This window comes from Muscardinus avellanarius, assembly GCF_963383645.1.
Source record: "Muscardinus avellanarius genome assembly, chromosome: 18".
NCBI lineage: Eukaryota > Metazoa > Chordata > Mammalia > Rodentia > Gliridae > Muscardinus > Muscardinus avellanarius.
In genome coordinates, this window is record NC_137804.1 from 36177986 (window position 1) to 36191213 (window position 13228).

General features: G+C 41.1%; 1 protein-coding gene across 2 annotated transcripts in view; it reads left to right on the forward strand.

Annotated features, from left to right (window-relative positions):
* Positions 1 to 13228, forward strand: part of PTPRG (protein tyrosine phosphatase receptor type G) — a gene marked incomplete at both ends in the record, with an annotated part of 780672 nt that overhangs the window by 754581 nt on the left and 12863 nt on the right. For both annotated transcript variants that reach the window (XM_080714880.1, XM_080714881.1), the window contains 6 exons: positions 1964 to 2136; positions 3692 to 3827; positions 4437 to 4583; positions 7581 to 7674; positions 8576 to 8652; positions 9157 to 9285. In XM_080714880.1, coding sequence (XP_080571006.1) covers positions 1964 to 2136; positions 3692 to 3827; positions 4437 to 4583; positions 7581 to 7674; positions 8576 to 8652; positions 9157 to 9285 — 756 coding nt within the window. The remainder of the gene's footprint in view (positions 1 to 1963; positions 2137 to 3691; positions 3828 to 4436; positions 4584 to 7580; positions 7675 to 8575; positions 8653 to 9156; positions 9286 to 13228) is intronic.

A 13228-nucleotide genomic window follows, 5' to 3' on the forward strand; every position in this document is an offset into this window, starting at 1 on the left:
CGTCTCGGGTTTTTGTGGCAGTCAGCATGGCATCATCTGTGTGTTGATTCAGCTCTTTAATTCCAACTTCCTGACAGCTTAAAGCATTGTTTCCCAAAGAGTATCGCAGGGAATACTAGCCCTATGAGACACTTATAAAAACTCAAGTCCTGCTCGTCAATAAGAATGGGAATGCCAGGCCTGCTGGCACACACCTCTAATCCCAGTACCTGGGAGGCTGAGACGGGAGGATTGCAGATTTAAGGCCAGTCTCGGCAACTTAACGAGACCCCGTTTCCAAATAAAGCATAAAGTAGGGCTGTGGGTATAACTTAGAAAGAGCACGCCCCCAGGTTCAATCCCCAGTACCACACACACCCACAAAAGGGAAATGAATGGGATGCAGTATGTATCCTGTTTTAGAAATTCACAATGAACACAAGTGACCAGACTGTTCGAGTTAAGAAACGTGAATAAATCTGTTTTGCCTAGTGTTTCCAAATGTGACTTAACCATCAAACCCTTTGCTACGGAATATCCAGTATCCTGAGAATCACACTGTATGGAAATCCTGCTTTCAAGTTGTCTGGGTTTCTTTTCTTTTCAAAATCCACTGTCACAACAAGAATCATCAGAGCAATATTTGGAATTCTAGCTAGATGCCCAGCAAGAAAATGTAGTTACTCGACAGAGACTTAGACGTGGTAATTGCAGCCGTGGGACCTTTCTTGGCATCTTGGATGTGTTTGAGATTGCTACAAAATAGTCGCCTCCTCGTCCCCAGGAGAATTCACATTTCCTCCAATTTCACATACAATTTTGGTGGCTCTGAAGCCCATCTGTGATCCAGGATTAACAGTCCTTTCTATGTCTAGTTATTTCCAAAAATGGCACCAAGATGTAAAAAACAGTAGCTGTGTATCTGTGTTCTCTGTCTTAAAGCTACTGGCTGGCCCGAGCTAATCAGTACTCAGTAGAGAACTTACAAAGTCCATTACTCATGGTATTATTAAATACCTTCAGGTATTTAAACAAGCCCACATCCTTTTTAAAAAAAATACCCTGTTTCCAAATAAAATATAAAAATAGGTCTCACAGTATAGCCTGGAGGTAGAAGGCCCCTGGGTTCTGCCCCCAGTACCAGAAAAAAAAATAAAAAATAGCCTAAGTCAGAGAAAGATGTGAAGTAGGAATCTTAGCTATTCTATACACTGCTAAGAGGGAAAAGCAGAGTTGGGGGGGGTGTTATTTTTTAAGCCCTTATGGGCCTTTGTAGCACAGAGCCAAGCCACACAACCTTTAAGCTTCAGTGTAGATTACCACTGACTCTGAATCATCAAAGAAAAAAAAGAGATTAAGAATTGTAGAGGATAAACTTAAATGCAAGAGGGCATAAAAGGTAATCTAGAGGATGTTTCTTATTCAAAGTAGTTAAAATATCAAAATTGAGTCCCTTAAAGGAAAACTACTCTGAGAAAGACATTTATATAAATGATCAGTAAATGAGACCTTGCCTCTGGTTCTGAGATGGAGAATCTTTTTGCCCTTTAGAGCTTCCCTTCCTAGAGGATTAGTAACCCCTCGGGGTCCTGATGGTCCCTCCTGGCACAGAAGAAGGATGCGAACCAAGGCCCACAAGCAGATGGAGGCAGAGCACCGGGGCAGGGGTCGCTCAGGGAAGGGAGGCCTCAGAGTGAACCCCCCCCCCCGCAGTGCTGTGGACAGGTTCAAGTCCACAGCACGGCTATCGGATGTTCATGCCTGGTTTAACCTTAATCTTCTAAGCGATTGCAGAGCTTCACATCCACCTACGTCATGTCTCCATGTCATGACACAACCATGGACCACAAAGAGCAAATAACCTAGTTTGGGGGCAGTAGTGGAGGATGAAATCAGAGGCCATGTTCCCACCTACCCTTATGGTATCTTTATCCAGAACGCTCAGCCTCATATTAAAGCAGTCTTCTTGTTACCTTTCTCACAGGGCCAGAAGGGAAATCCCAAGAGTCGTCAGAATGAGAGGGTAGTCATCCAGTACCACTACACGCAGTGGCCCGACATGGGTGTTCCCGAGTACGCCCTCCCAGTCCTGACCTTCGTGAGGAGGTCCTCAGCAGCCCGGATGCCAGACATGGGCCCTGTGTTGGTGCACTGCAGGTAGGGCCCACATCTTTCTTTCTTCCACCTGGGGGCTCAACAGGTAAGATGAATGGGGCAGGGGTTGGGCCTTTTGAACTTGAACCATGGAAATATACTACTGTTGTTGGACTTTGAGGCCAAGTCTCCCTTTGAAAATGGGCATAAATAAATCTGTAGTCTTATCAAGTAACTACATCTCTGTCACATTAAGAAATCATGTGCAATTTTTAAAAATCAACAAGTAGATGAAAATTGTCTTATTAATAAAATCCCTATTGTTCATAGGGAAACTATAGGCTAATCCTAATAAATAAAAAATTGGATTTATAAGAGTTTTCCATATCAGACATTCTAAAATTTTATAAATGGCTTCTCTAAGTGGTTCTTTTAAAAATACTTTTTTGAGCCAGGCATAGTGACACACATCTGTAATCCCAGGACTTGGGAGGCTGAGACAGGAGGATAATGGTTGTGAGGCTAGCCTCAGGAACTTAGCAAGATCCCTGTTCCAAAATAAAAAATAAAAAGGACTGGGGGGTAAGCTTAAAAGCAGAATGCCCCTGGATTTATTTACCAATACCAAACCAAAATAATAAAAATGCTTTTATTGACTTTCACTTACTATTTGCATAATGGCCTTTTTGTTTTGCTTCGGTGTCCAAGTAGATGTTTCTTATTCTGTGACCGATGCTGCTAGTTCCATGGGTAATCTAAGCATCCCTTTTAGGCTTTTCTTATAAGACTCTCTTTCCGAAAACAAGCCCTTTGCACAAGTTGGAGCACATCTTCCACCTAAAATGCCATGAGAGCTCCACATTTTTCACAAATCTTAGGAGTCACTAACATGGAGATAAGTCTATCGCACAGCCTAGGTACTGAGCTGGAGGGGAGCTTCCTGGGGCATTCTGCCCAGACAAGCTCATTATTCAGCACTACAGAACTCAGATCTTCTTGAGTATTTTCTTAATAACAATTAAGAAATACACAGATAAGAAGCCCTGTACCCTAAATGCGCCATTCTGTAACTAGATTACTGAAAGAAAACACCCTTTTAAAAGAAAAACTTTATGATCCTGAGAATATTAGTTTCTGAGCTTCATGCCGTAGAAGCAGACTTGGGGAGTTACACAGACAAAAGGGTTTATTAAAAGGATAATAAAGACTGGCTGGGAGAACTGGAGAACCAAGCACAAGTCTTCATGGAGAACAGGGACGCTTGCACAATGCCTCGGCACGCCAGCCACGGCATGCAGAGTGGACAGCCATAAGCCACCGCTCAGTGCCCTGCCACTCTGACTCTTACGCATCTGTGTGAGCTGCAAGAGGCCTGAGAAAACAAGCATCCACCATTCGCTCTCCAGCATCCTTGGTAAAAAGGCAATCTGTGCTCTTGAGACTCACGTGGTGAGAAATACCCTTGCGAAGTTTTTGGGTGCTATCTATATGAATATCCTACACCATTTATACCAGTTACCTAGAAAACGGGTAATTTCCAAGTTCATTAGATATTTACATTGCAATTTTCCCAACCCACGGCTATGAAATACTAGTTGAATACCTTCGTTTCTTCCAGCGCTGGTGTGGGCAGGACAGGCACCTACATTGTAATAGACAGCATGCTGCAGCAGATAAAAGATAAAAGCACAGTTAATGTCCTGGGATTCCTGAAGCATATCAGGACACAGCGTAACTACCTCGTCCAGACTGAGGTAAGGAGCAGCTTGCCAGAGTCCTCATGACTCTAGCACATGCTTTAACTAAAAGGTGAATGATTGGTATTGAGGTGACAGACAGGTTCAATTCTCTTAGGGCTGTGAGAATTCATGGGTTTATTTTACAAGATACCTTGACCATCAGTCTCTTCTTTGGATCAGTGTTTCCTGTGTGGGCCTTATTAGGACTGCTCAGTAACAGCACAATGACTTAAGAAGCAGATGCCCTTGCCTCAGGAGCTGTGAGCTGCTTTAGGGGGTTAGACGTATCTTATGGCCCGAGAAACACGTAGGTGAGGATGGCTGTTAAGGCCTTCACTGAGCACACATTTCTCACTGTTTCGCTGCATGGAACCACCTGTGTTCCAGGTATGGTGTGGAATACAGCGCCAAACCATCTCTGCTCTCAATTTGAGTGCACTGGAGAAGTGAGTGTTGGAGCAAACCTCCAAGATAAAATGCTTGAAGGAAGATGCTGTTTCGGGTGGAGTCCATCTAAGGCAGACCTTGGGAGGGGTGGCGGGTGGAGTCCATCTAAGGCAGACCTTGGGAGGGTGGCCAGCCAAGCGCCTCCCACTGGTGACCATCACACACTGTGCTTTCTAGGAGCAGTACATTTTCATCCACGATGCCTTGTTGGAAGCCATCCTTGGAAAGGAAACTGAAGTATCTTCAAGCCAGCTGCATAGCTACGTTAACAGTATCCTCATACCAGGAGTAGGGGGCAAGACACGGCTGGAAAAACAATTCAAGGTAGTGCTTTGAGTAATTCCTTTAGTATGAACCCAGGAAGCAGAAGAATGCCTTGAGTTTGGGATCATGTCTTTGCATTAACGTCTAGGCTGAAATGGATTGCCGTTGATGTTCCTTTGCATTACATTTAAGGATTATGAAGTTTTGAGGCACATTTGTATTGTCAGCATTTCAGTCGATCAAATAGTGCCGTATTTTACTCTGAACAGTCTAACTTTATTTGGACATAGACATCATCCTCTGCCTGCAAGGTCAGAACGCTTTGAGTCAGTTGTTCTGGTCAACAAAAAATATCCTGTAGTCAAGCACGGTGGCACACACCTGTAACCCCAGTACTTGGGCTGAGATAGAAGGATTACAAATTCTACATCAGCAACTCAGTGAGGCCATTAGCAACTTAGCAAGACCCTATTTGAAAAGAAAAATTAAAATATGGCTGGCGATACGGCTCAGACATAAAATGCCCCCCCCCGTCTCTTTCTCTCTCTCCCCACACACAAAACACTTTTTCTGAATTATTTGATGATAACTCTATTAAGAATTATTATTTTTTTTTGTACTGGGGATAAAACCCAGGGGCATTCTAACTCCATCCCTATTTTATTTTTATTTTTGAAACAGGGTCTCGCTAGGTTGATGAGGCTGTCCTCCAACCTGCGATCCTGCTGTCTCAGCCTCCCAAGTACTGAGATTATGAGTGCCATCGTGCCTGGAAGGAATAATTGTTTGTAGAGAAAGTATCCTCAAAATATGCCTGTTTGAAAACCTATTCTGGAAGATAATTTGGAAACTACAAAAGTTGCTAAACTAAAAAATACTATGAAAAAATTAACTTTTAGCTGGGCGTGGTGGCACGCATTTGTAATCCCAGTATTTGGGAGACTGAGACTGGAGGACTGAGGGTTTAGGGCCAACCTCAGCAACTTTAGTGAGACCCTGTTTTCAAATAAAGAGTTAAAAATAGGGCCAGGGGTGTAGCGGGAGGTAGAATGCCCCTGGTTCAATCCCCGGTACCACATACACACACAAAAAAAGTTAAGTTTTCCAAAAATAGTTGTTCTTTTTCTTTGGTAGGGATATGAAGAAGTTTAAAGGCAGTCAAAGTTGAGGTGGAATTGACTGATGTATAGGTAAAAGAGAGACGATAAGGACTATTAGATTAAGACCCTAAAAGCAGCAGCGATAACTCAAACACGGCCTGTCTTCGCGATTACCAAGTGCGTTCCTGTTTGTTACGCCGTCGCTAGTCTTTTCAATCCTTTTCCCTTTTGCACACTGTTCTGTGAGCAGTCTCTCATTTTGTGTCAAGGTAGAAAGGGGGAGATGAGTCTGTGCAGTTTTCATGGTAAGGTTTTCTGCAGATTTGAATCTTGGCTGAAGAAATGACACTGCCAAGGGACATGAAGTGAAAAAGATTAATTTCACTGACTTCCTTCATAACAATAATTTTAAGTTCCTCTCTGTCTTACCATTCCATCTACTATAAAACCATTTGAGGCAATTAATAATGAGGCTATAATGTATCATTTAAATGTTCAAAATGAGTTCTTAAAAAAATACTACCAACATTTCTTAAATTCTGCCTCTCTTTTCTGTTACTGTAATAAAGATTCAAAGGAAGATTTCAGAGCCTATGGGAAGTTTACCATGTGGACTAAAACTGCACGGGGTAATCTAATTCTTTGCATCCTGACATACAGTTAAAAATTACACCAAAACAGTGTGCAAAAAAAATAGAACTGAAAAAAAGATTAACACATGCATCCCTAGCTTAAAAATCTGAAATCCAAAACATTCTGAGTGCCAACATCATACAAATGGGAAATTCCACACTGTAAACCTTGTTTCGTGCACAAAATTATTAAAATTTACCTATCTTTATATATTATAAAATAGCATAAATTGTATATATTCTAATGACTTTAAATATTATATATTTAATGCTCAAACATATAACATTGAACAGAAACAGAAATTATAAATGAAACTAAATTTCATGTTTAGACTTGATTCTTATCATTTCTAAAGATCCCAAAGAACCCAAAATTCTGATGGTCCCAACCATTTCATATAAGGAGTACTCGACCTGTTTGTTTAAAAATACCTTTTTTTTTAATCATTGAAGAAAATAGTCTATTCGGTTGAAAACCAAGTAACTGGCTCATTTGCAGGCACTAATAATTTTAAAACTCAAGAAGAAAAATCAGATACTCAGAAATAAAAATGACCTTTAGGGTCCATATCAGGAATAATAAAGTCCTTGGAGAAGATTATTCCCAGATACTCCATTAAGATAGACCTCCCCCAATACAAAAGAATAGACTGGCTCTTCTTCTATTTATGTGGCTTGGTTGAGCCAAACTACTGGGCTAAGATTTAAATAATAAGTCTTAGAACAAATCTCAGTTCAACAAAAATGTGCTGAGAACCTAAGTTCTTTATGTTCAAGAAACATGGTTAGCTCTTAGTAGCACCAGTCTTTCTCATGTAGACTCACTTGAGTCTTATGTGCCATGGAGGAATTCCAGACAAAATTCATAACGCAGTACCATCATGCAACAGAAAAGTCCACACCGTTTAATAACTGCACACACGCTACCTGTGTGCCAGAGCCCCAGGGCTGATGGTTGGAAGAAGCACCGCTGTGAAACACGGGGAGCATGCTTTGGGGCACAAAAGTGTTTGGGTTCATTAAGAATTCGACGTTGGTATTCTTCCAAGTTGTCATACAGGAGACAGCACCTATTTCATTTATTTATTTATTTTTGATGGTACTGGGGTTCCTGGAAGCCCTTCTACCTCCGGGCTACACTCCCAGACCTATTTTATATTTTTGAAACAGGGTCTCTTACGCCAGCGCAGGCTGGCTTCGAACCTGCGCGATCCTCCTGTCTCCGCCTCCCAAGCGCGGGGATTACGTGCGCCACCACGCCCGGCGAGGCAGCACCTATTTCAGTACTCCATTGAATGAATACCAAACTCTTGCTTTCCTTGCAGCTTGTGACACAGTGTAATGCAAAATACGTGGAATGCTTCAGTGCTCAGAAAGAGTGCAACAAGGAAAAGAACAGAAACTCTTCCGTTGTGCCATGTAAGGTCTTAAGATCGTTGTGACTTAGTTCAATGTGTTAGTATCTTTTAACGGATTTTATGTATCATGTAAAGAGGTAGCTACTGCTAAGGGAAACGGTCATGTTCAATCAACTGAGAGTTTGAAGCAACTGGGAAGGGCGGCTTCTAGTGTCAGCAAGTCACTCCATCTATCTGATACAAAACACGGCTTTAGTTCACCTAGAAATGCAAGAGGTAGGTTACTTGTGCCATATTTTAACTTAAAAATAATCGTTTTTATTATTATAAAAACGACAATTCACATTTAACACTTCTTTAAAACTTGGAGTCCTAGATTAATCTATAAGCTTGGAACTACATCAGTGAATTATTCTGGCAGTTGAGATCTAGGTACTTTTCATTGATGACAACACTTATATAAATAACTCTGGTCAGAGCAGAGGCCGCTGTAGGTGCGCACCATAGACACAGGCACGGGTGATCACTAGAGAGATTTCTCTTCACTGAAGAAGGCTGATGTTTTCTAAGCCCTTTGTGTGGGGGGAAATCAAGAGACAAGGGGTTAAAAAAGAGCAAATACAACATATTGTTATAACTTTAGGAATATCAGAAGTTGTCCAAAGCCCTCTCACATGTCCCTGCAGAATGTCCTCTTAGTGATCTGCTATGAAAACCTTTCCTGCAGTAAAAAACCTACTCCTGCAATCTACCTCCTAGGTGTGTGCAGTAAAATTTTATTTTACATTCTGCTTTAGCCGCTAAAACTTTAGCTCTTTAAACATACAAGCCATTTCAGAAAGGGGAGCCGGGAGATACGTTATTCACCAAGTAAATCTCATGAAGTGCTGTTGGTTCCTGCGGATAATAAGGCAAATGTGGTGTTATTGTTTTGGTTTTTTCTCTTTTTTTCCATGCGGTAGCTGAGCGTGCTCGTGTGGGCCTTGCACCGTTGCCTGGAATGAAAGGAACAGATTACATTAATGCTTCTTATATCATGGTGAGAGTCAACAGTTAATCACAAATACACTCAAGTAAACTGGAAGGTGTTAAAAAGCAGATACCACCTATGTTATTAATTTCATTTTTGAAATAAAATTTCTCCATATGTAATACCAGAAGTAGAGATATTTCTGTATCTTGAAACTTTTAAGAAAAGATTTCTAAACAGTGGGGGTATAGAAATACCTAAATTAACAAAAACACTTCTTAAGGAATTAATTTTATTGTTAATTTCACCCATCTAGTCTTTGAATAAACGTTGAAATGACTATTAAGTAAAAACAGCAGGGGTAACTTGAAGTGGATTGAACATGGAGAGAAAATTGTCTCTGCAATACTAGCAGAAGTATATCTAGAAATTAGCTGAATGAACTGGAATGCCTTCTTCAGTTACTTTAGTGGGCTCGGGATAATGCTGTGTTGTTTCATGGACTCATTTTACTACCACAGTGTGAACATAAAGCACTCGCAGTGACTGATTTTTTCCTCTTCCCAACTGCAGGGCTATCACAGGAGCAACGAGTTTATCATAACCCAGCACCCTCTGCCGCACACCACCAAGGATTTCTGGCGAATGATTTGGGATCATAATGCACAGATCATTGTCATGCTGCCAGACAACCAGAGCTTGGTGAGTAAAGCACATCTGCTATATATTAATGAGCCCAGGAGGCCACAGACATCAATTACTGTAATACCTTCTCCCGGGCTGCAACATCATAAGTGCTAGGGAGGGAACTTAGAGGCTGCCACAGTGTCAAGCCTTTCGGTTCCAGTACTTGATTCTCTGATGCTATTGATATTACCTCTCGGATGCACTGTACGATATTGATATTACCCTCAGTTATACTGTACAATATTGATATTAACCTCAGCTACACTGTACGATACTGATATTACCCTTCAGTTACACTGTACCTGGCAGTACGGCAGAATGTTTAGAAAAAGGACCTTTTAATAACCTCATCTATATGACTTTAGAGTGACATCTTCCCTGCTCTATGTCACTTTTGAAATATAGACAATGTGTTCCATTTATGGAATATGTAACTGGGTTTATTCTCCATGCATTGACTCATTTAATCCTCACAACAATGTTATGAGCTTAGTTAGTACCTGAGAAAACTGGGAACTGACCCAGGAGCATGCACAAGTAACCGGAGACAGAATTTGAATACGAGTCATCTCTCTACGGAGCACATGTTGTAACCTTTTGACTTTATGCCCACCTGCATCATGGGAATGTTTCTGGGCAAGAAATAATCATTGTATCAGAAGAACTAATAATGGATCGCTTTTTTCCGATTCCACAGGCAAGTCAGACCTGCTGCAAGGAAGGGGTAGAAAAACCCATTTTGGTCCAACCTCTAGGTCCTCTTTAAGACACAGACTAAGCTATTGCTCCGTTATGCCACCTTAGACAGTCTCTATTGACATCTAGACCATATAAACAGGATTGCGTGCTTCTGCTTAGATCTCATGCACTAAGTTTAACTGCCAGAATGAGCTGGGTCTAGAAAAGTTGCTGCGTGGACAGTGTGTGCCACAGGAGAAAAACAGAACAAAACCCAATGAGGATCTGCCTCCCTGCGCGTCAGATTAATGAGCTCTTTAATCAGGAAGGAACAGCCTGTGATTGAACCCCTCATCTCGATGACATGCACTTGACTGTGTGCCCAGGCAGTAGGACTTGTTCGCTTTGTCGTGTTTTGCTGCAGCTTCGGCATACCGAGGCTGCTTCTGGATGGTGGAATGGCAGCAAAGTTGGGAATCGTACGCTAAAAGCTGGAGTGTAAATTTTCAAATTAGCTGGCAACAGGGGTCTATTCGGTTTGGCAGGTGGAAGTTGGAGGCGTGCGGGGTTGTTGAAGCACTCGCTTGTCAGATGAGTCAGTATTTTGTTATTGTCACTTAGCAGAGGACAGTTGCCGTAGCGCACCGTCTGCGTGACAGGGCTTGGGGACACGGGACGCAGTCGAGGGATCTGTGTCCTCGGGACAGGGACACAGGGAACGTGGAGCTGAGGGAGGCCAGGATGGAGTCATACATGCCTGCTCTCAGCCCTGGGATCAAACGTTCCATCATTGCACAATTCTTCCTAAAAGTACCTATGGAGTCTATAATTTGGCTGTTGTGAATTGTGCAGCCATAAAAAAAAAAAAAAGGCAGCATATACACTCAATGGAGTTTTACTCAGACATAAAGAACCAAATTATGTCATTTGCATGAAAATAGGTAGAACTAGAGACCATTGTTCTACATAAGAGCAGCCAGTCACAGAAAGTCAAGGGTCATATGTTTTCTTTGATGTAGAAGCTAGAGAAAAAATAGAAAACAAAAGGGAAAAGTTATTATAAGCATGGTGGCACACACTTATAATCCCGGTACTTGGGAGGTTTGTGGCCAGCCTCAGCTACTCAGTGAGGCCCTCCGCAACTTAGTGAGACCCCGTTTCAAAAATGAAGAATAAAAAATAGGGCATGGGGTGTAGCTCACAGGTAAAATGGCTCTGGGTTCAATCCCCAGTACCGCAAAAAAAAAAAAAAAAAAAAAAAAAGGACTTCAGATAAATGAGATAAATGAGGAGAAAGACCAGAATAGTGGGAGGGGGTTGGGGGGGAGAGTAAGGCGAGATGAAGGAAACAGTTCAAATATTGCTGTGTCCATGTACGAAGGGAGACCTGCCAATCTCGCCAACATGCGTGGGGAGAGAAGAGCTATGTGCATCTATGTTGGTATGACTTTGAACCTCACCATGATATATAATTAGAGTGTATCAATAAAAGCATAAAAAGAGTTCAGCATCAAAGTGAACCCTCTAGGTTATTCTTATTATGACTACTTATGACTGCTGAAACTGTGCAACACTACAGTTCTGTTATCTGCATAATTTTTGTAGCAAATAGTCTTGTTATTCCCACTTTTCAAACATGGAAATCAAGGCTTAGAGGATTCATTTATTCAGGACCAGATCCAGTTTTTTGTGATTTCTTTTTATTGGTGCATGATGATTACACATAATAATAGGTTATAAAAATACCATGTTACAAAAATGTAACAATGATTATAAAACATAATTGTTACATGTTTGTACATGATTTACTAATTTGGTCATATCAAGAATCAAATCTATGCTTAATCTGTGCATGGCGGTTAAATTTAAATGCCCTGGCCGCCATTATTTTATACCTGTTTATAGGATCATATTTCCACTTCCTTGAACAAAACATATTAAAATCTACAACAGTTACAGACTTCTTTTGTATAGACTAAACCCAATTGCTAATCTGTTTCCCCTTATGCTGAGCTTTAAAAATAAAAATGTACTTGGCAATAATCAACATTGAAACTTGAAAGGGTGATAAGTCGCATTGGACTTCTGGCTCATTTCTGATGCAACAATGTAAAATTAAACAAAGCCTTCTTTGTTTTGAACATTATTCAGGATTATTTCTGACTTCAATGATAGTAGCTAGGCATTTTCAGGGAGAATGGGGCGGGTTGTACATCACCATTATCATATCCCGAGCTATGCAACAATGATCTCTTAGGCATCCGTCATTTTCAGGGACAGAATTCAAGTACCCAGCCAGAATATCTATTTTTAATCTTAAAATGGATGAACATGTAAAGCTTGCCTGATTCAAAGCTGAATTGTTTTGTTACCTCCTCAAGAAATCCAACATTGAAAGGTTAACTTTTCTTGTTAAAGAATACCTTGAGCTGGGCGTGGTGGCGCACGCTTGTAATCCCAGTACTTGGGAGGCGGAGACAAGAGGATCGCGGTTCGCGGACAGCCTCAGCTACTTAGGCCCTCCGCAACTTAGTGAGACCCTGTTTCAAAATAAAGAATAAAAAATAGGGCAGAGGGTGTAGCTCAGAGGTTGAATGCCCCTGGGTTCCATCCTCAGACCCGCAATAAATAAATAAATAAATAAATAGGAAGGACATTCTTTAAAAAAGAGGTTAAAAAGATACCTTGACCTTACAGCCAACACGAGTATTCATATATGACTTATTTATGTACAACTTTTGAAAAAGGTTCTATTCCCATTTATTACCAGTGTGGTTTTAGATGACTTTGGACATCCTTAATCATATCTTCATCTGATAAAAAATTTTTATCTAAGGGTAATATCCAAAACTTATAAAGAATACCTCAATAGTTGAAGAATGAACTAGCCGGTAAGCTCAGATATCATTATATTAAGTGAAATAAGCCAGATGCAGAAAATACTGCATGATCTTACCAATTTTAAAAAAAATCAGATATACAGCATGTGGTGCATGCTTGTAATCCCAGTACTTTGGAGGTTGAAACAGGAGGGTGGCAGGTTCCTAGCCATCCTCAGCCTTAGTGAGGCCCTCCGCAACTTAGTGAGACCCTGTTTCAAAATAAAGAATAAAAAATAGGGCTGGGGGTGTAGCTTGGAGGTAGAAGGTTCTAGGTACTAGGTTCCATCCCCAGTACCACACACACAAAAAAAATATTCTGAAAGTACACCTAAAATACTCTTAATAACGGAAAGATCTGCAAGTAATACCAGGCATCTGGTGGAGAGAAGACACCTACT